This window comes from Malaclemys terrapin, chromosome 2, assembly GCF_027887155.1.
Source record: "Malaclemys terrapin pileata isolate rMalTer1 chromosome 2, rMalTer1.hap1, whole genome shotgun sequence".
Taxonomy (NCBI): Eukaryota; Metazoa; Chordata; order Testudines; family Emydidae; genus Malaclemys; species Malaclemys terrapin.
This window is the reverse complement of record NC_071506.1, coordinates 3,572,724-3,596,147: the sequence shown is the minus strand read 5'-3', so window position 1 is coordinate 3,596,147 and position 23,424 is coordinate 3,572,724. Positions and strand designations below refer to the sequence as shown.

Here is a 23,424-nt window from a genome sequence, read left to right as displayed (position 1 = left end):
CTGACCATCTTGGCCAATAGCCATTGGTGCCCTTATCCTCCATGAGGATAAGCCACTTTCACCTGAGACAAGGAGCAAAGCAGTTGTAAATGTCACCAAGCTTTATTTGCAGAGGTTGGGAATAGAAGATGGGTAGTTAGGTAACCGTGTGTATTTTAATATGTGTATTACGGTGGTGCCTCGAGGCTCCGGTCAGGAGCGGGGACTTGTGCTAGGCCCTGTACAAATGACTGCTTGATTGGATGTTAGATAACACAGTGGGGCCTGCAGCAACCAAGACCTGTTCTCAGTGGAGGACCTGGGAAAACTCCTATCTGTCTTCAGAGGTGCAGGATTGGGCCCCTGGAGACCAAGATTTTTCTTCTCCCATCAGGCCAAGGCAAAAGAAGGCTCTGCCATATCCCTGACTCCCAGAGGTGGCGATAGACCCTTGACCTCCCAATTCCCTGGGTAGTGCCTGGGCTCCTGCACTCATTCATTGACCGTGCCCCAAAATAAGGTGCTAGGGGATATGCTGCTTGAAGTTGTTTCTCCTCTTCAGCTGCTCATTGGTCATGTCAGCATCCCTCCCTTCGCCTGTCCCCCGGCCCATTCTCCCATCTCCTAATATGAGCTGAACCTACCCCAAAGGTCGAATGAGGTGTAGAACCAAATCCTGCTGAAAGTCCCTCCTGCTTTTGCCTCTCCCTAAAGAGACCCCATTGTGCCAGCGTGTGGCACATCCCCCTGCATGTCTCATGCCCCTGTCTGGCCCAGCTGTGACTGCAGGGCCATTTAGTCACGCCAGCTCCATCTCCTAAGACGATCAATGGCTTTCATGAGCTTCTCTGGAGGACTGGACCCAGGGTGTGGTGATGTACAGGTGGCCGGCCAGCTGTGGGTACAGAACTGCAGTGGAGTTCAGTGGAAAGGGTGCTTGCCTGGGACTTGAGCCCTGGGTTCAGTTCACAGCTCAGCTACAGACTTTCCGTGGCACCATGGGCAAGTCATTTAGCCTCTCTGTGCCTCCGTTCCCATCGGGAAATCGACAGAACTCTTCTCGGCCTCCCTGGGGGCTGCCGGATAAAATCCATGAAAAGCTGAGAGGTGCTCAGATACTGCAGTGATAAGGGCCATATAAATAGATGGAAACTTGGCACTCTCCTCTCTTGCTGTTCCTTCTGTGGTGTTGCTGTGGCCATCACCGTGGTGTCTGGTCACTAATAGTAATCATGGCATTTATAGGGAGCTCTTACATTACATGCACTTTACAAACATTAACAAAGAAATTCCCCCAGCAGCCCAGTGGGGTGGCCAAGAAACTTCCTGTATTTACAAAAAGAACAGGAGTACTTGTGGCACCTTAGAGACTAACAAATTTATTTCAGCATAAGCTTTCGTGGGCTGCAGCCCACTTCTTCAGATGCACAGAGTGGAACACGCAGAGAGAAGATATTTATACATACAGAGACCATGAAAAGGTGGAAGTACGCATACCAATTGTAAGAGGCCAATCAATTGAGATGAGCTATCAGTAGCAGCAGAAGAAAAAACTTTGAAGTGATAATCGAGATGACCCATAGAAGGTGTGAGGAGAACTTAACATGGGGGAAAAGAAATTCAATTAGTGTAATGACCCAACCATTCCCAGTCTCTGTTTAGGCCTAAGTTAATTGTGTCTAATTTGCATATTAATTCGAGTTCAGCAGTCTCTCTTTGGAGTCTGTTTTTGAAGTTTTTTTGTTGCAAAACTGACACTTTCAAGTCTGTCACTGAGTGATTAGAGAGGTTGAAGTGTTCTCCCACTGGTTTTTGAATCTTATGATTCCTGATGTCAGATTTGTATTTAGGCAGCAAATATTCTCTCTGCTCCTATGTATGGAACACCTGATCCCTTCTCAACACCACCCCTTCAGCATTGCCCACAGGAAATCAGCCAGGCTCAGCGGAAAGAGGGGATTGTACCTGTTCATGGACATAACTGCCTTTGCTTTTCTTTATTATTTTGTATCACTGTGTATTAAAAATGTATATATTGGATCGTCTCCCTCTCTAGTCTTCATAATCTGTTTGTCTTCTTGGATCCTAAACTGGTTGGAGCAAAGACTATCTGTGTATGTTTATACAACACCTACTACACCAGGGCCCTGGTCAAGGCTACTCTAATATAAATACGAATACACTTTGCAGCTGAGGAAACTGAGGCAGGGGAAGTGACTTGTGCAAGGGATTTGGTTTGGGAGTTGGAATTAGAACTCAGGATTTCTTGATTTCCAGTCGAGGGCTTAAGCCACTGGACCTCATCTCACTCTGCCCTCTGGGCAAGCTGTTATTTTTAGGAATAGTTATGTTTCCTGGCTTTATGCAAAAATCCCATCATACATGCTAGAATTGCTATCAGTTTTTGGTTTAAATACATTTCTCTTTACATCTGGTCTACATTTCCTAGACACAGCTAATTTTAAAGGCACACTGACAAGGCCTCCCATTTCAAATCAGTATAAATCTCTAGTGCTTTACAAACATGAATTAACTTCTGCTCATTCTCTGTCACGGGCTGTATGTCGTAAGGGCAGTATCTGGTCCCCATGGAATAGGTTCCTGGTCCATGACTGGGGTGTCTATGAGCTACAATGATCCAAGTAATTGAGGTGTTAACTTCAGCTCTGCTTCCCCCGCCCCTTGCTCAATGATTGTTTGTAAGGCAGAAGGGGGCCCTAGTGTTTTGGAGTGAACATCTCTGTCCTTTCTGCTTCCTGTTCTAGGCCCTGGTTCGGGACAGCACAATCAACGCATCTTAAGCGCATGCTTATGTGATGTCCTGAACAGCAAAGCTTTCCTGACTCTGACCCCTACATGCTAGTTTTGTGGGAAAGACCTTGCTGAATATGGGGTTTTTCCCCCTCTGCCTAGTCACTCTCTGAGTTAACAGCCCTCTGAAGTAGACAAACATCCATTTCTTTTACCAGTGGGGAAACTGAGTCATGGAATGATTTGACTAAAGTCACACTGGAGATCTGAGGCAATGGTGAAAATAGAATCTGAGTCCCTTGACTCCTCAGGCTTGTGCCCCAACCACAAGACTTTCCTCCTTTCTGAAAGTTGCAGTGTGTTAGCAAACTACTGCTGGTTATACCCAAACCCAGTCCCTCCAACTCTGCGGAACTAACATTGAAAACACCGTAGCCATGGCTTGCCATAGGTCCTCCACACAAACACATCTCTGCATATGTTGTAGAGTGCACACATGCTGGACGCTTTGCCTGGGAGACGTTCAGTGAAAGCAGAGCTGGTTTTGTGACCCCCTTCCTGTAATGTTGGTTACTCTGTCACTATGGAAAGATGAAGTTTTCTCGTGAAGTTCTCTGCCTAGTGGCCTTCTCCATGAGTGCACCACGTTCACATTCCCATCTACCCTGGATAACTGTCTTTTGCCAGAACACATTTATTTTGAGCTGTTGGGAGCTAGTGAGTATTTTCGCACAGCTGCAGAATGTGTCTCAGATGAGATGTAAAAACCAAGGGCCTGTTCACTTGTGGTTATTAAAGCTCCTACAGCCATTTTCACATGAGTAGGAGTGTCAGCCCCAGCTTCTTGGCCAACTTGGAGTATTGCAATCTGCCTACCTTCCATTTCTAGTGGATATGGGACTTTTTCCCTCACTTCCTGGTCTACCCTATGGTGTAGCATTGCTGTGCTTGGTTAAATAGCTGTTATTTCACCCCAGAGCTGGCTGCATTTCATTGCTGAGTGAAGCATCACGTGCAAAAAATAGTAATGACAAGCGCACTGTGTAAACACAAGATGGAATTATTAGCTGCATGTATAAAGATAACTGAACGGAGACTGATGTTCATAGCTGCCTTAATGCTTTCGCTCCAGTGTTCTTCTTAGAATCTGAACGCTGGGTTAAATTCTGTACTACTTTATATCCTGTACAACTCGTGGCCTGAGCAGTCTTTGCAGCTTGTACTTTTCAGTCTCTCTGTTCTCTCCGTAATCACCCCCAAGTCATTTTCTGTCAGGTTAGACAGCTTTGTATCAACGCAGATAGTGACCGTGCACTTTATGTGCTGAGGGCTTGTATATACAGGAGAGCTAGTGTGGTATAAGGTAAGGTGTGAATTTAAATCATGGAGTTATACCGTTGTGTAGAAAATCCTCTTTGGATATAAAAGTGTCTTTTTTCAATCTGGCTTAGGTTGCATGAGTAAAAGTTTAGGCTAAACCAAAAAAAGGCACTCTCATAGCAGAATAAGAGTGTCTACACTGAGGGTTATACCGGTATAGATGTGCCATGCAGAGACGGGCTAAGGCAGTGACTTCCAAGGCTGTGCTGGGCACTGATGCATTGCATACAGTGTGTAGAGTATGTATTTGGGGAGGAAGAATGATCTTGTGGTTAAGGAACCGGTCTGGGTTTTGCCACATGATGGTGGGCAAATCACTTCCCTTCTCCCTGCCTCAGTTTCCCCTTCTGTAAAATGGGGATGACCGTTCCCTACAGGGACGTTGCAAGGTTTAGTTTGTTAATGTTTGTAAAGTGCTTTGAGGTCCTTAGAGGGAAGGTGCAAATGTGCAGTGCAAATGGATACTGACTATTATTCGGGTGTGCCCGGAGGGAGAAAGCTTTGACATCAACTCTTCGCAAAAAAGCCTAGAACTTCATGTGCACGTGCCTGGGCTCCAGGCCTGGGCAGAACCTTTTTGTGCCCCAAGACCTAACTGGGTCTGGAAGCCCCTTCCAAAATACTGGACTCCCCAGGGGCCTAATGGGACCTAGCTCATGTACTCTCCTTTCCCAGGAGCTGTCTGCTGTAGTATTTGCTGTAGGTGGCACCCCGGTTTCTGGTGCCTTCCCCATATGCCAAATCACATGCTTAAGAGTGGAGAACCCCACTTCCTCCCACAGCCTCTGGGGGGCAGGCAGTAAGCCCACAAATACATGCTACATTTGGACATAACCCAGTGACTTGATCTGGGCAGGGGCAATATCTCAGTGAGCGCCAGGAGCCGTTCGGCAGCTCCTACATGGAGTCACGCACCCCCTCCCCCACAGCAATAGCACAACATCCTGAGTCCTCAGTGCCTGAATACAGAGCACGGCTGTGGAGCCCGAGTCACAGTCCAGACTGCCCCAGCTTCAGGGCCAGAACAGGGGTCCTCTGCCCCTGCAGGGAGCAATGCCAGCTCTGAGTGGTGAGACCTGCTCTCTGCTGTGTTGCCTGGTGTCTGGCTCTGTGGTTGCCATGATGGTCAGGTCTCCTCCACTGTGTCTGGACCACACCACTCGTCTGGCTACTGCTAGGCCCTGACCTGTTCAATGTGCCGGTCCCCAACCCCCCAAATCCAGGCTGCGTCTGGGTCTGCTCTGTGTGTTCACTGCCCAAGCTCATGGTCCTCTTCCCACCACCAAGCCGTGTCCTGTAACCAATCCCCTGTCCCCACTTGGACTGGGCTGAGCTCCTGCTGTCATTTGCTTCCAATGAGAGAGCGAACGCACGTGGGATTTCCTCCCAATCCTTTAACCAACCGGGGTCAGGGGCACAGGCCAGGTCCCCTCTCTGCCCACCCCTGGAGGGTGAGGTGGAGGGCTGGTGCTTGTACACTGCTGCCACGTGCCTAGTCAGTGAGGGGCTGCACAGCACAATTCAGAGAAAAGTCACAAACAAATGTCCATGCCAGAGGCATTCTCAGTGCTATAGCGAGCCCGCCGCAGAGTAATGTCCAAGGCCTGCCTGTCTGTCTGGAGGTTTTAAAGAACTAAATCTTTCCAGGCCGCAGTCTGTTGGGTGAATAACCACCTGCTTGTGCGGCATATTCCTCTTGAATGGGGCTATATTTCTGCCTAGTCCAGAGCCAGCCCAGTCTTCAGCTTCTGAACTTCCAGAGGGACAAATCTCATTCACACCTATTTGTATTCAACTCTGAATACAAAGCACGGCCCCAGTATAGACCCCAACAGGCCCACCCCTCTCAGGGCACATGGACGTTCGAAGTGTGGCTTGGTGGAGCATCTTCTACTCAGCAGACTCTGGTTACAGGTGAGTGTCTTCCCTTTCCAGCCATTCACTGAGCTGGATAAACATGTATAGCCTACCAGTGGTCTGAGATGGAGACTTGTATATATCCCAGTTACGTGGAGAGGCCTGCGGCAGGTAACGCAATCTGCCATTCCAGTCTGCTTTCCACCCTGCGGGAAGCTCTCCATGGAGTTACAGCCTGGACTGTCCCACTGGCTTCCTTTGCCCATAGCTGTAAGTAGGAGTGAGCATAAATGGCCATAGTGATTGGTGGGGAGGGGGGATGAATGGACCAATGGCATCGGCTGATCAGTGGCTTCGCTCACCTGCTCTAATACGCTCTCTCCCAGTGAGTAACTGATGATATTGGCTGGTGAAATGTGACTGCTGAAGTGTTTTACTTATTATACATGATTCTGTCTGTTAGCTTTACATCTTTGTAGGGTTTAGGAATCCCTCTCCTAGGAGCGTCCACATCTTGGTGGGTGCGTTGAGTGCCCTGTTAATTCTGTAATGATTGATTTGCTGTTCACTGTATGTGAAGGATCTAAGTGGGTCAATGCAGGTAGTAACAATGACTTGTCTGGCTATTGTTTCTCAGTCGGAGGATCTTGGTGCCTGTGCCCAGTTTGAGAGCAGCAGACAGAACAGAAATATGATGCCTAGTGCCAGCTGTGTCTTCCCTACCTTCACCCTACGAAAGCCCTCCTCGGAGACGGACATTGAGAACTGGGCCTCCAAGCACTTCAACAAGCACACCCAAGGGCTCTTCCGGAGGAAGGTCTCCATTGCCAACATGCTGGCCTGGAGCAGCGAGTCCATCAAGAAGCCCATGATCATGACCACTGACCGCAACGTCAAGAAGGAAGCCTGTGAGATATTTAAACTGATTCAGATGTACATGGGGGACCGGCGGGCCAAGGCGGATCAACTCAACGTGGCTTTGGAGATCGCCACCAAGGGCTGGAGCATGCAGGGTCTGAGGGACGAGCTGTACATCCAGCTTTGCCGGCAGACCACTGAGAACTTCCGTTATGAGAGTCTGGCACGGGGCTGGGAGCTAATGGCTATTTGCCTGGCCTTCTTCCCACCCACTCCCAAATTCCATTCCTACCTAGAAGGATATATTTACCGGCACATGGATCCGGTGAATGACACCAAAGGTAAGAGAGAGACCGCTGTTGGTTGGTGTTGTCCCTAAAGAACTGGCAACCCTTTTTCCTTTTGTACTGTGCATTGTGTCCTCCCTGTGAGACGAGTGCAGCACTTGTAAATAACCCGCCAGCCAGAGGAGCTTAGTGAAGGCATCCTTAGGCTTTAGCACTGGCCTTTCATCCCTGGGACACTGTGAAATCCAGCATGAAATGAGCTCAGTAGCTTCAAATGACAACTAATGGTCTCACCACGCACCAGCTGGGCTCTTTTACACATGCACACATGCCACAGGCACACCCGTGTAACATACACATGTTTGGGTCCCTATTCATCTCTGCTCAGGGCCCACACAGACCTGTGCTGGTCCTCAGCCTGTATTTGTTCTAAGGAGAAATGTAAGTAGCCAGACCTGGATTTTGCTTATCTCTAGTGATGAACATTTCCTAGATTGCTGCTGTGTGATGTTTACGGCTGTCCATGGCCTGTAGATTCGCTAACGCTGGCACGGCACTCTGTCAGTAGAGAGTAGCCGGGGCATCTGGATGGCCCACTTGATTATGGCAAGAAAAATGACTGTGTGGAAAAAAACGCTCCTCTGCACATTCGGAGTCAGATCTGCTGACTTCGGTAACAACCTTCATTTTTTACTCCTGTTAGCCCTGCAGAGACAACCCAGCTGTGGGAAAGGGAGCTGGATTCTCTCCTGGCTTCTGCATCATCATCAGAATGATGAACTTGGTTCCAATAGCAGAATCCTCTTATCAGTGATGATACAGAAGCTGGAGAGCAGCACCCACCTTGACTCAGACGTGAGCTGGCCGTTGGAAACACCAGTTTCTCATAAATTTAGTACGTTTCATCTGGAGTCCGTGAAAGATCTCCCAAGGCCGTTTTTAAGGGTCCCTTTTCAGAGCTGAACTGCACTTCAAAAGTGACAATTTCCTGTACTCCCCCTCCGCTGCGCAAGTTGCTCTCTAGACACGCAAGCTTCCCAATGCTAATCTCACTTTGGTTAGCACAGCATTAAACCTGAATCTACATGCTCCTTGCTCAGGTTTGAAGCCATCAAAGCTGTTAGGCCATTGACTTGGCTGGGAGCAGGATTCAGGCCCTAAGTGAGAAGGATGCCGTGGGATTGGCAGCATTTTGTTCTGGTAGCCCAGTGGGTGTGCACAAGCGTAGTCTGAGCCTGGTTTATCGTGGGAGCAAATCCTCACAGTGCTCTTGAACTGATCAGTTTGCAGGGATGGGACGGTGGGAAGGCTTCCGTGTGCTCTTCGCAGGAGCGAGGGAAAAGCTTGCACCACCCAATCTCATTTTGTGCAGTGTCTGTCATGCCAACTGTCTCCCAAAGTGCACATGCTTCGCGATGGGAAATACACCCAGCAGCTCCTCCGGCTCCTCCTGGCTTTGCACTGCCTCTCTGCTGTGCCATTGCTGTCAACGTGCTTTAGGCAAGTCTGGGGAGGATCACCCAGGTGTAGGGGCTCCCAGCGGTTTACAGCCTCGCCGGGAAAAGGGCTGACTAGAGAAAAGAGAGCACGGTTGGGGCACGTTGATCCTGGGCTGCATTTTCAGCGCCCTGTGACCCCTGTGTAAGTTAGCAGCCTGGATATTGCTCTGTCTCTCAGTGCGTGGGGGGCACAGCCAGGCACAAAGCAATGCCAGGATCCGGGGAGTGCGAAGGAGAGCATTTCACACCCCACCCCCTGACCTGGAGAGCCAGCTGCAGGAGGCAGAAGAGAGGGTTTCAGGGGAGGTTTCAACACAGAAAGAACAGTGATAAGATACAGGAGAAGGCTCACAGACCAGGGCTAGCCAGGGCGCTGGGAGAAATCAGAGAAATGTTGCCACTAGATGAGCTAAGAAGAGGCTGACACTCATGGAAGGTTTGTAAACGTCCCTAGATAGGCAGAGGGCATTTTGTACTGGATCTGGAAGTGAGGGGGGAGCAGTAGAGGCAAAAAACTGAACTAGCTTCGAGACTGAGCTTGATAAGCTTACGGAGGGGATGGTCTGACGGGACTGCCTGCAATGGCGTGTGGCCCATCGGCAACTGCCAGTAGCAAAAATCCCCAACTGCTGGAGCCAGGACACTAGATGGGGAGGGCTCTGAGTTACTACACAGAATTCTTTCCCAGGTGTCTGGCTGGCGGGTCTCACCCACATGCTCAGGGTCTAACTAATCGCCATATTTGGGGTCAGGAAGGAATTTTCCCCTGGGTCAGATTGGCAGAGACCCTGCAGGGGTTTTCACAGGTCACTGGCAGGTTTAAACTACTGTAACTGGTGGATTCTCTGTAACTTGAAGTCTTCAAACCACGATTTGAGGACGTCAGTAGCTCAGCCAGAGGTTCGGGGTCTGTTCCAGGAGCGGGGGGAGGGGGGGGAGGAGGGTCTGTGGCTGCAGTGTGCCAGTGGTCAGAGTAGATGATCATGCTGGTCCCTTCTGACGTTAAAGTCTATGAGTCTGTGACCGGAAGGGAGATAAGAATGGGCTTCTCTTGTCTACACAGCAACTAGACATCTGCAGCCAGGCCGTGGCAGCTGACTAGCGCTTGGGCTGCAGGGCAGTTTCACTATCTGGAGCCTGGGCTCTAGGATCCAGTGAGGTGGGGGGCGGGAGGGGTCCCAGAGCTTGGGCTCTAGCCTGAGTCCAGAAGTTTACGCAGCAATGAAACAGCCCTGCCTGAGCCGAATCAGCTGGCACGGGCCAGCCCTTGGTTTTTCTTTGCTGTGTAGACGTGCCCTCTGTCCGGTGAGCTGCATTCTGCACGGGCTGGCGTTCAGGCCATCAAGAGGGCGAGGAGGAAGTTAGTTGGACCTCAGCACATCCAGTCTTTCTCTCCAGGCTCTGCTGGTGAGTTGGAAAGAGAAGCAGTTGCCTCTTTAAAAGCTGCCCCTCTGCAAGTTCTGACCCATTAAGTGTCATTTCCCTATAAATGTCATCGGCAATATGGCAATCCCTGAATCATCTGCTTTCCACCGCCTTGCTGGCCGGCGCTGCAGTTAAAGCTGGTAATTGGTGACTCTAGACACTATTAACGTAAGACTTTTATTTTCAATCATGAAGCAGTAAACCATATCTTAACTCCTGACCGGGGCAAGCCGCAGCTAAAGCTCTCTACCTGACCACCATTCAGGAGAAAATGATTTTTTTAAGGAGGTGTGAAAATGCATTAAACTGTTTCCTTTTCCTTTACCTTTTAATAAGTCACCAGGAGTCCCTGAGCTGACAACGCTACAAAATCAGAGAGAGAACAAAGGTGCCGACACCTTTCCTGGCAGGCTGGAGCTGCAGACAGTCATTAAAATAAGCCACGCAGTTTCCTTTATTTCTTGACCCAAGTTTCCCCTGCTGTGTAGTCAGCAGCTTCTCAGGCGACATCCCAGCCTCAGGAGTGAAGAACTCTCTCTGTCCCTTCAGCTCCCATCCAGTACGTGCGCTGCCCCCGGGGACAAACCTTGCTCTGCGTGGCCTCTCGAACAAATGCCTTCCGTCTAGTTTCATCAACAGCATAATGTGCTGTTTGGTTGATTCTCTTCATTACAGTTCTGCATTGGAGCCTACGGCCTGGTGTAACCCCTGCTGGCAATTCAAACCCAGGCTGGGGAGCCGCCCTCTCTTTTCCCTGCACACTCGCCCTTGGGCTCATCTGGTCAGTGGCTGCTTACGGGGTTAGTCTTGCAGAACACAGATATCAACACACCTGTATACAAGTGTGTTAATTCTACATAGCCTGGTTCCTCCTCCTCCACGGCCTTCCCAAGTCACCGCTGTCCAGGCGCCTCGTTCAGCTCCTGATCTGCTTCAAAATCCCCCCTCCCCCACTTTTTAAAAAAGGCTCCACTTAGGGTAACTGCAGTAATCAGCTCTGCTGGCAGCTCCCTGCTAGGACCCTGGCAGCCTCTCAGACTCCCGGGCTGCTTGCCCCCCCCCCCCCCCCCCCCCCCCCCCCCCCCCCCCCCCCCCCCCCCCCCGGGAGCAGGGTCCAGCCGCCCAGCCTTCTTGCCCTGACTCCCAGCCAGGAGCGGGGTCCAACCGCCCGGCTCTCCAGGGAGTGGGGGGCAGCTGGACTCTTGCTTCCCAGCTTTCCTGTCAGTTTCATGGCTCCTGCCATTGCCAGGACAGCCAGCAGTCGATGTAAGACACTGCGTCACCCTAACCACACCCACACAAGCCCTACGCCTCTCATGGAGGTGGAGTTATGTCTGTGTAGTGGGACACTTACAGCGGCAGGAGCAAGTGACATAGATCGACGTAAGCTGCCTTATAGTGTAGACCAGGCCTCAATCCAAGCAACGTTACCATCTTAGTGTGTCTCTTCCTTCCAAATCCCGCTCCGTCCCTGCTCAAAGTCTAGTCACCTATTGTGCAAGCGCCTTCTCCTGTGCGTCTCCTGCTGCCTAGAACAGCCTTTCTGTATCTCTCCATCCATTTCAAATCATAGCTGAAAACCTCTTTTGTCCTTGTCTCTCCCTCTTAGCTTCTCTCTGCCTTAAATTATGTACAGCAAGACCCCTTAAATCAAGCTGGAACATCACAACATGGGTCTTGTGTTCTCCAAAGGCTGCATATGTGAATTAAAGCTCTATTGAATCTATCTGATCTACTGGCTTGTCTGGTCCCCATTACCATAAACAATATCTGAGCATCGCCCCCACATACTTAAAAGTATATAATAATTAATGGAGATATCCCATCTTGTAGAACTGGAAGGGACCTTGAAAGGTCATCAAGTCCAGCCCCCTGCCTTCACTAGCAGGACCATGTACTGATTTTGCCCCAGATCCCCCAGTGGCCCCCTCAAGGATTGAGCTCATAACCCTGGGTTTAGCAGGCTAATGCTCAAACCACTAAGCTATCCCTCCCCCCAGCAGCAATAGATGTTGTAGATTGTAGATACAGCAATAACCATTTCTCCCTTCTCAGCCTGTGGGAGAACTAGCTGGATTAATAGTTTAGCATTTGTGGGGGAGTGTGTGTGTTGTGTATGCAAAGAACTTACTAAGGGAAGATGAAATCTAAGAGATGAGGTTTTTTAGATTTAGTTCTCAGTGTGATGAGGCCTGTCATCTCAGCTCATGTGGCATTGAGTTCCACAGTCTAGACCTTACTCCTGGTAAAGTTTGGTCTCATGCAATCACAATCTATAAGTGTCTACATGAGGAGAAGATTTCTGATAGTAGATGGCTCCTTAATCTTTGCATACAAAGTCACAAGATGCAATGGCTGGATGCCAAAGCTAGACAAACTCAGGCTGGAAATAAGGCAAACATTTTGAACAGAGACAGTAATTAACCATTGAAACAATTTACCAAGGAACGTGATAGTCTCCATCACTTGGAGCCTCTAAATCAAGATTGGGGGTTTCTAAAAAACATGCTCTCGTTCTATCAGAAAATCTGGGCTTGGTGCAGGAATCCCTGGGTGAGGTTCTGTGGCCTGCGCTATGCAGGAGATCAGATTAGGTGATCCTAGTGGTTCCTTCTGGCCTGAACATCCATGGAATTGTGAGCCTGCCCCACAGGTTGCCTGTTCCATGGTTCCAGTGGAACATAGTTATGGCTGAGGAGGGGAGGGGATCTCTCGGGTGGCTGGGGTCATTTCCACGGAGAAGTTTGAGGATCAGGACAGGGACCTTGTATTGGGCTGTATTCAGAAGGGAGCCAGTGCAGGGAGCAGAGCCCCACGGGGCTGTGTTCATGGCTCCAAGTGTTGCTATCAGACAGGCTGATGCATTTGTACTTCGTGGAGCTTTTCCAGGGCACAGGGCTTCATTCTTACATCTTGGTTACAGTGAGCGAACCTGGCAGCCATGCATGGCCAGCTCTGAGTCTGCTACAGGCCGGCATACACTTCTGGCAAGGGGCAGATGGAAACGGGGAGTGTTTTGCTGCCATGACTCTTTGGGCACCCAGTGAAGATGCCCAAAGACCGAAAGGCTACAGATTGATTTAATACGCAGGAAGAGGCCCTGGAGAGCGGAGAGGTTACAGGGAAGGCAAGTTCTTGAAAATGCTTCTCTCTTCCTACCAGTATCACTTGGTCTTGCCTGGGTCCGACTGCTCTGTGCCCGCGGTGATGCTCTGAGTTGGACACACAAGCTGGGAGATGGTGCTGGCTACATTCGATGTAGGGGAGCAGCAGAGCTGGGTGTTGTCTGTGTCCTGCTGGCCCTTCAGCCCTTGTCGGCTCCCTAGAGATGCGAATAACGTGGGGGTTCTTGGATTTTGGAGGTGGAGGAGCAGTTCCCCATAACAACCTCCTGGGTTTGGTTGGAGAGGAGGGGCCTGAGCCACTTCGGGGTATTTCTGGTCACCCTGGCAACCTCTCGAGGGCCGGACAGGAGTATCTGGTGATCAGTGGTATTAGGTGCAGCAGAGAGGTCTAGCAAGGTGATGTGGATGGACTTGTCCTCTCTTGGGCACAAGGAGGCCATTCCCTAGAGCCACAAGTGCTGTCTGTACCTGTGGTGGGTTGAAAGGGACCTAGAATAATGGCAGCTACCAGATGGTGTTGGAGACCGTGGTTTTGAAGCTAGATACTGGGCAGTGGTTTGCAAGGCCTTGAAGACAAGGGTAGCTGCCACCTGCTCCACTTTTATACAGGTTAATTGTGGCCCTTGGGCCCCAGGCAAATTGCCAGAATAGGCCTCGTTTAGGCAAAGCTTGGACACCCTCTGTGTGGTCCCTGTATCTTGTGCTTGTACAGTGCGTGGATTGCTTCCAGCTCTGGCTCTTCGGGCTGGCGTGCGTGCAGCAGCTTGCACTTTATCATTGGGTTCGTCGTCAGTTCTGAAGCAGCACAGTTTAGTGCAGATGCCTGTTTTCAGTGCCGTCCAACAGAGCCAGATAGGTCCCCATGCACCTATGGCAGCTGGGAACACCATTAAAGCTCAAACAGGCTTTCAAGTGGCTGTCTTCTGCCATCTCCCCCGGTGCCTTTGCCTGTGAACTGCCAGCCTGCAAAGTGATATGATGGCAAAAAAGGCGCATGTCATTTTGTGACTATACATGCAAAGGCCTCAAGTCCTGGGGCAGGGAGGGGCTAACCCCACTGTACCTGGCTATGGGAGCCTGAACCAGGAATGCTGGGTTTCATTCTGGGCATCTCATTGTTGGAAAGATATTGGCAAAGTGGAGGGAGTTCGGAGAAGAGCAACAAAAATGCTGCCCGGTTAGAAGGAGCTGGATTTAAAGAGTGAACGACCTGGAGCTTGGCTGAGTGGTGACGAAGGGAGGGGACCGGAATGGGCTCCAAATACCAGGGAGGTGCTTGTATGTGGGGGTCAGGGATGTGGGGAGCAAAGATTAGAAGGGAGAAGTGGGGGATAATGTTTTGGGAAAACCACCTAAGCATGAAACTCATTGGTTCTTGGCTCATCGTCCCAAAGAAGTAAAACTAGTGTCTCAAAGCCTTGGAAAGAACAACCCTACCCTGCTTCCCGGGATGGGACCAGGTGGCACCTCCCTCCGCTTCCCTGCGAGCGGGAGTCATGTGGGGAGCAGAGAGATGCTGCAGTGATGAGGGCAGGGTAGGGACCTGATCAGAATCGAGAGAATTGCAGAATGCCATGCAATGGGCTGTCCTGGTAGAACGTGTCCAGAGCACTGGGCACCCAGTGTGGAACAGCAGCCAGCGTTACTTGTTGGTGGGGGTGCTAGTGATCGGGGTCCACGTTCAAACAGCTTGACTAGCGCTGCTAGCAGAGCCTCCTGTAGCCAGCTGCCAAGCAGCCGGAGTGTGGAGCATCCAAGGACAGAGCAGCTTGCCGTGGGCAGAGACCATCACTGCGGCATTGTTCCTGCAAAGTTACAGCCTCTCTTTCTGCAGCGACAAACCCCTTCCCTTGTTTGCCAACTTCACTGCTGCCTGTTCTCCTGGAGTTCACATGTGGGTGGCAGGCAGTGGAGCGCTGGGCTGGACACAGAGGGCTTCTTGTTCTCGTTGGATTCAATTCCTTTACCCAGGGTAGGGTGAGATCATGTTCTCTGGCCTTGTGGCTGCTGTGGTGGCACTTTTACGGCCTGGGTTTCTGCGTGGGTGACAGCGTGTATGACAGGTGCTCTGTGCTGCCTCACCCTGGGCTCTGAGCACGGACAGGGAGAAGAGCAGCCACTGTGCAAACTCCAGAATGAGAGAGTGCAGCCCCTTGCACCCCCTCCCCGAGAGCTGCAATGACGCCGACTCTTCGGGACGTTGCAGATTTGTTACCGTACCTCTCGGATCAGTATTGTGCCCATTAAACCATCCTGCCAGCAACCTGCTGGCTTCCACTCACTGAGTCACCAGAACTCTGGGTGCGTGCGCGTGTCCTGTGGTATCCGCAGCCCTCCCAAGCGTTCCCCAGCGAGAGCCACGTGGCCATTTGCCGTGGGCCCAATGGCTGCACCAGGGCACAGCACAGCCACTTTTCTTTAATGCAGAGCTGTGGCTTGTGGGTACTAAAGGTCCCAATATCCAGTGGTCCATTTTGATCCAAGATGGATCAGTACCTGCTGGGACCTGCCAATCTGGGGGCAGTTTCAGGCGGAACTGTAGATTTGACACAGGGGCCATGCTGATGCTGTTGTCTCTTGGTTCCTCTGTCTCCCCTTGTTGTTTTAAATCCTGTTTCAAACCCTCAACTGCTCTCTCCCCTTAATGCTGCTGCTGCTGATTTGATGTGTCTCTCTTCCTTTTCCTGGGGCTCACTCTGCTGTTCTGGGTCAGGGACCCCCAATTGGTGGCTGTGTGTTCATTTTTATTGCTGTGCCCTGCTACCCCTGGACTCCCGTGCTTCATATCAAAGGCACTAGATAAATCGCAGTGTTATGCTAGAGACTGACTGGCTTGCTGCTGATGTGATATTACGAACCCCTGTCAGAATGACTGAAGGGAAGACAAGCGGATAAGCAATGACTTGTACATTATACTAGCACCCTGTGAGGGGGCTTGTCTTCCTCCCCCTCTAACTCTAGACTTGTGTAAGGCGTTTGGCTTGGTACCACACAACATTCTGATTGCAAATCTAGAATGATATCAAATGAACGCGGTGCACATTACATGGATTAAAAGCTGGCTGAACTGTGAGGTCTCAAAATGAAATTGTAAATGGGGAATCATCATCAAGCAGGTGTGTTTCTAGTGCAGTGGGTCCTGCCCCTACACTATTTACAATTTTTATCAGTGACCTGAAAGAAAACAAAATCGGATAAAGTTTGCAGATGACATAAAAATGTGGGGGAGTGGTAGCTAATGGAGAGGACGGGTCACTGTATGAGTAATCTGGATTGCTTGGGGAGCGTTTTGCTATGGCTAAATGTAACTATACCTCTGGGACCAAAGAGTGGAGGCCATACTTACAGCATGGTGGACTCTGTTCTGGGAAGCAGCGACTCTGAAAAAGATTTGGGGATGATGGTGGATAATCAGCTGAACATGAACTCCCAGTGCAACATTGCAGCCAAAAGGGCTAGTGTGATCCTTGGATGCATAAACAGGGAATCTCGACTGGGAGTGGAGACGTTATTTTACCTCTGAATTTGGCACTGCTGTGACTGCTGCTGGAATCCTGTGCCCACAATCCAAGAAAGGTGTTGAAAAAATTGGAGAGGGTTTAAGAGAAGAACCACGAGAATGATGAAAGGATTAGAAAACCTGCCTTACAGTGATAGACGCCAGGAGCTCAATCTATTAGTTCAACAAAAAGAAGGTTAAGGGGTGATTTGATCACAGTCTATAAGTACCTATGTGGGGAACAAATATTTGATAGTGACTTCTTCAATTTAGCAGAGGAGGATCTAACACATTCCAATGGCTGGAAGTTAAAGCTAGACAAATTCAGTTTAGAAAGAAGTCAGAATTTTTTAACAGTGAAGGTAATTGGCCATTGGATCAGTTTACCCCAAGGGTCTTGGTGGATTCTCCATCACTGGCAATTTTAAAATCCAGATGGGCTGTTTCTCTAACAGCTCTGCTCTAGGAATGATTTGGGGCAGGGCTCTGGCCTGTGTTACACAGGCGTTCAGGCTAGATAATCACAATGGTCCCTTCTGGCTTTGGAATCTATGAGTCTACCTAAGGGACCATTTAAGGTATGGTGGCCCTTAAAGACCAATTCTCTGGTCACCTGTCCTATGATGGCTACTCGTCAATCCCTGATTGTAATTTGCCCCAAGGGCCGGATAACCTGGACCTTGGAAAGTCCTGTCCCTCTCAGTTGTTTCCCAAGAATCTCACCCCACTCCATGGGGGGTTTCAGCTCCTTCCCAACCTCTCTCACAGCGCCTCCTTCTGCCTAAGCTGCAGCCTTTTCTCCCAGCTGCTGCTAGTCAAATAATTAGCCTCCGGTGCGGGAAGCTGTTCTGTCCATTGACTCCTTTGTGGCTGTTGCTGTGTAGGGTTTATACACCCCCTCACCATGCGCCAATCCTGCAAGCCCAGCAGCTGCAGAGCTCCCACTGACCCGAGCTCTCCAGGGTCTGGCCCCCGTGCTGTAAACAGACTGAAAATGAAGGTAGTTGTTGATAGTCATCCCGTCCCCCTGTCTCCCTTAGCCACCCTATAGCCAAGCTCACGGTACATACGGAGTAATCACAGCATGGGATTAGGAGTGAAGAGACCCATATTTTATTCCTGGCTCTGCACCTAACTTTATGTGCAAATGCAGTATAGTCCTGTCCAGTAATATATATAACAGGTGCTTCAAAAGGGCCAGTTTATCAAAGCTAAAAACAATCATGAGCAAAATTGAATGGGAGATAAATAAAAACATAAAAATGTGAAGGACACTGGAGTGCTGTTTAAGAATGCTTTACTAGGCACCCCAAACCCCACAATTCTGCAATCACTTAAAGTTTCGTTAGTTAGAACCCCTCCCCCCAAACATCCTGGTTAACGGGGTCATGAAAGTAGCAAGTAAAAAAAAATTTAATAGAAAAATGGAGAAGTTGATTGCAATGAAAACAAAGTGGCATTTAGGAAATGCAGACAATTGATAAGACAAGCTAAAGGTATCAGTGAACAATCTATGGCTAACAAGGTTAAGGACAATAAGAGGCAATTCTTTAAATATATCAGGAACAAACAACTACCTTACATTAGCACAGCTCCAGTATAATGATAGTAAAATTATCAATCAAGATGCTGAAAAGGCAGAAAAATAATCAACAAATATTTCTGTATCTGAAAGGAAGCAGACTGATGTACTCATATCTTATATTGATAAGGAAATATTTTCTATTCTTTAAATAATTAGGGAAGATAGGAAAGAGCAGCTATTAAACATTTTTAAATCAGCAAGACCAAGGTTATTAAAAGAGTTGGCTGAGGAGCTCTCTGAACCACTAACGTTGATTTTTAACACATTTTGGAACACTGGAGAGGTTCAAGAGGACTGGAAAAGCTAATACTGATCCCTGGCAAAATCTTGAAAAGGCTGACACGAGGCACAGTCAGTAAGGAATTAAGGAATGGTAGCATAATTAATGCCAGCCAATATGGTTTTACAGAAAATAGATCATGTCAAACAAACTTGACACTTTTGATGCGAGTACCAGTCTGATTAATAAAGGTCGCTGTGTTGATGTGAGCCTTCTGTAAGGCATTCGACTTAGTCCCATGTGACATTCAGAATTTATAAAAAGTAGCATTATATAAAATCAGTGTAGCCCATATTAAATGGATTGGGAACTGGCTAACAGAGATCTCCACAAGTGATTGTAATGAGAAATCATCCTCCTATGGGGATGATCTGTTCTCGGCCCACTACTGTGCAATAGCTTCATCAATGACCTGAAAGAGAGTATAAAATCTTTGCCGATAAAGCTTGCAGGCGGCACACAAATGTGTCAAGTGGAAAATAATGATGGGGACAGGTCAGTTATACAGAGCGAGCTGGATCATTTGGCAAAGTGAGCTCATTTGAAGATGAGTTTTATCACAACCAAATGCAAAGACATGTGTAGGAAAAAAGGTCATAATTATAAGTGGGTTTTGCAGAATTTTATTTTTATTTATCATTTCAGCGATAATATCGAGGTTTATTTTTAAGCATTTTCCCCATTTTTAATCTATTTAAATTTTCACAGTTGTGGGGAATTATGTGGAGAGTCAGACAATAATTATTTAATGACAGTAGATTTTGAGATTCAAAAACTTAAAGCTTTATTACCATTAAAAACATTAATTGTCAAAATCACATTAAAATATACAAAGTACATATCATTAAATAAAACTCTATGTTCTTAAGCAGTATTTTTCTCATGTTGCCTATCTGTAAATTTCAGTTATCATCAATGGAAATGTGTGTGTGTGTGTGTGTGCGCGTGTGTGTGTATGGTGAAATTGATGTTTAGTGATATTTACCTGTAAAAATCGAATCCTCCTAAGTTTATTTATAGGAGGGGAGACAGTATCCTGGAGTGATGTGACACTGGAAAGGATTTAGGAGAAAAGGTAGATAACCAGTTGAACATGTGATCCCAGTGTGAGGCTGGGGCTAAGAGGGCAAATGTAATCCTTCGATTTAGAAGCAGGGGAATATTGAATAGGAATAGGGAGATGGTATTACCTCGATATATGGCATTAGTGAGACCATTGCTGGAATAATGTGTCCAATTGTGGAGTCCACACTACAAGAAAGATTTGAGATCTGGAAAATCTGCCTTATAGTGAGAGACTAAAGAAGCTCAGTCTATTTGGTTAGTTTTTCCAAGAGAAAAGAGTAAGAGATGACTTGATCGTGGTCTAAAAATACCTACATGGAGAAGAGATTTCTGATAGTAGATGGCTCTTTAATCTAGCCGAAAAAAATTAATGAGATCCAATGGTTGGGAGCTGAAGCGAGACAGATGTACACTAGAAATAAAGCACAAATTTTGAACAGTGAAGGTGATTAACCATTGGAACAACTCACTTGGGGGCGAGGTGGATTCTCCGTCACTTGAAGTCTTTAAATCAAGACCAGTTGTCTTTCTAAAAGTTGGGCTATCACTCAGAGTTACGGGCTTGAGGCAGACATTACTGGGTGAGGTGTTATGCAGGAGGTCAGACTAGATCTTAATACGGTCCCTTCCAGCCTTAAAAGCTTTGTGTTTTCTCACCTATAAAATGGGGGTAATGATATGGAGCTAGGTCACAGGGGAGCCAAGAGATGAAGAGTTTGTGGAGCATTTTGAGACCCTTTGCTGGAAGGTGCTATAGGTACATCAAGGGCAGAGGGAGAGCTCAGTGGTTTGAGCATTGGCCTGCTAAACCCAGGGTTGTGAGTTCAATCCTTGAGGGGGCCACTTAAGGATCTGGTACAAAATCAGTACTTGGCCCTGCTAGTGAAGGCAGGGGCTGGACTCGATGACCTTTCAAGGTCCCTTCCAGTTCTAGGAGGTAATTTATTTACTGTACTGTGAATAAAGCAGTCCCTTGGGCCGGTTGTTCATTCTAGTTTCTCTTTCCTGACCTCCCTCCAATTTACAGACACCTCTTTGGCACTGAGATGCTATTCTGGTGCTAAACGTAGGATTCTGGGTGCTGAATCACTAGTGCCTACAGATAAGAACTCTCCTCTCCCTTGCTTCCTGTCCTGATGCCTCTGCGCAATACAAGAGACACTGGCTTGGACCAGAAGGGGCAATATGTGATGTCTGTAACTATCCCCAAATTATTGCTTCTAAGCCTAGGGAGCATTTAATTGCTCTTTCCCTAGAAATGTTCCTTGCCATCATGATTGCAGACATTAATTGAACAAGAAGAACATTCCTGGAGTTAGAAAGCAGTAAATGGCTTTGGAAATTGATGAAACGCTGAGCACAGCTGATAGATCTGAGACCCGGTTTGCAAGCATCCTCTGACTCACTGTGATTGTTACTGGAGTTTGAGCAAACAGGCCTGCGCAGTTTTAACCTTCGCCATTGCCTCATTAAGCCACTAGTTATGGTGTCAGACACAGACATCCAGCGGGGTTGGGAGATGATCAGAGGGGGAAAATGGGGTGATCCTCATGGCTCCAAACTTCCTCCCAGGGAGCAGAGCTAGGGTAGTTCTGCGCTTCGTAATACACGGAGCTGCAGTTCATCCTGCTCCGAGGGAAGAGGATTCAGAGGCCGTTCAGTGATTTGTAAAGTGCAGTTATTGCAACTTGAGGTGGATCAGCGTTTTGACACTGTCTGTCACTGGGACTGAGGAGATCTGATTGCTCTCTAAATATATCAGAGGGATAAATACCAGGGAGGGAGAGGAATTATTTAAGCTCAGTACCAATGAGGACACAAGAACAAATAGATATAAACTGGCCATCAGGAAGTTTAGACTTGAAATTAGACGAAGGTTTGTAACCGTCAGAGGAGTGACGTTCTGGAACAGCCTTCCAAGGAGAGCAGTGGGGGCAAAGGACATATCTGGCTTCAGGTCTAAGCTTGATAAGTTTATGGAGGGGATGGTGTGATGGGATAGCCTAATTTTGGCAACTAATTGATCTTTGACTATTATCGGTAAATATGCCCAATGGCATATTAGATGGGGTGGGATCTGAGTTACTACAGAGGATTCTTTCCTGGGTGTCTGGCTGGTGAGTCTTGCTCACATGCTCAGGGTTTAGCTGATCGCCATATTTGGGGTCGGGAAGGAATTTTCCTCCAGGGCAGATTGGCAGAGGCCCTGGGGGGGTGTTTCGCCTTCCTCTGCAGCGTGGGGCACGGGTCACTTGCTGGAGGATTCTCTGCATCTTGAGGTCTTTAAAGCACGATTTGAGGACTTCAGTAGCTCAGACATAGGTTAGGGGTTTGTTACAGGAGTGGGTGGGTGAGATTCTGTGGCCTGCGTTGTGCAGGAGGTCAGACTAGAGGCGACGATCGTAATGGTCTCTTCTGACCTTAAAGTCTGACCTAGAATGTTGTCAGCCAGGCCCTCTTGGGTATATAAGGAGTAGGACGTTACCTGTCAGTCAGTGAGATATAAGAACAAAGTGAAGTGAGAGCCCAGCTATAATATTGTGAACCTTGTTTTATTGATAAAACATTTCAGTTATTCTTAAAATTTAAAAGTTTCTATAAGCTTAGAGGGGGAAAAATTATTTGCTTATATATGGCATGAATAAATACAGATTTACAGATCTTAGCATGCAAATTTATTGTCTTATATGACAGGGATAAGTTATGCATGCAAATTGCGCATCAAAGTTGCAAAATGGGCTACAAATGCAATACAAAATAAGGTATTCAAAAGCTTAGCAAATGGAGAGGGGGGCGCCATTTGGTCTAGGGCTGGCCCTGAACGTGGCTGATATTAATAGAAGACACATGACTAGCTGGCTTCTTCATACTTTTAAGCTGCAGGGTGTTCCCCAGAAACTGGCTCCCCCACAGCTAAAAACTGCAGACTGAAATGCATGCTATGAGGAGCAGAACATGGCAAACTCCAGGGAATTTAATAGGCGGTGCTCATGTTTGAACTGAAGGGGTTTGCTTAAATAGGAGGAATCAAAATTTCATGGTAGAGGCCAGATCGGAATGTTAGCCAGGAGCCCAGGGACCATACCTATGTGATTGACATCACATGGCTCTTTGAAACAGAGCTGGGGCCTGTGGAGACACAGCCCTTGGCTGCAGACAAACGAGAGTAGAACCTCAAAGATCCGAACACCAGAGTTACGGACTGACCGGTCAACTGGACACCAAATGAAACCGGAAGTAACCAATCAGGCAGCAGCAGAGACCAACAACAAAAAAAGTGCAAATGCTGTACTGTGCTTGTATTGCATCTTAAAGGTAGGCACATCTGGGCTGTCTGTCCCCACCCCCACGCACGGGGCAGCCACTTACAGCCAAAGCCAGCCAGCAGTGCCAGGGTCTGCACTGCTTTCACCCCTTCCCCTCCACCCCACCAGGAGGGGGATGTGCTGTTTTTACCTCCCCTTCTCCGGGAGGGGGACACGCTGTTTTCACACACACCCCTACCAGGAGGGGGACAAGCTTGCAGACTCATGCCGGGGCTGAGTAGGGAGCTCAACTGCTGCTGAAGCCTGGTCTAGAGTGTCAGCGGCTGCATCTGGAGCCCGAACTGTGCTTCGTTCAGAGTTCTGGACAACTTCCATTCCCGAGGTGTCCATAATCTGAGGTTCTGCGGTACACTGCTAGTTTAGTGCATGTGATCCTGTCTCCCTCTAGTGGCTGTCTCCAGAGACTGTGACAGCCTGCGGCTTACTGCCCACTGGGGGAGTTGCTCCTTCAGTTTAAGCGGGTAGGATATTGTGCTTTGGTGTTGAAAGTCCCAGGTTCAGTCTCCAC

At 48.5% G+C, this 23,424-nt stretch overlaps 1 protein-coding gene across 3 annotated transcripts in view; it reads left to right on the top strand.

The window, feature by feature from the left end:
- The window catches only part of ARHGAP39 (Rho GTPase activating protein 39), a 423,580-nt gene that overhangs the window by 298,975 nt on the left and 101,181 nt on the right, over positions 1–23,424 (top strand). For all 3 annotated transcript variants that reach the window (XM_054018891.1, XM_054018890.1, XM_054018892.1), the window contains one exon: positions 6,605–7,166. In XM_054018891.1, coding sequence (XP_053874866.1) covers positions 6,605–7,166 — 562 coding nt within the window. The remainder of the gene's footprint in view (positions 1–6,604; positions 7,167–23,424) is intronic.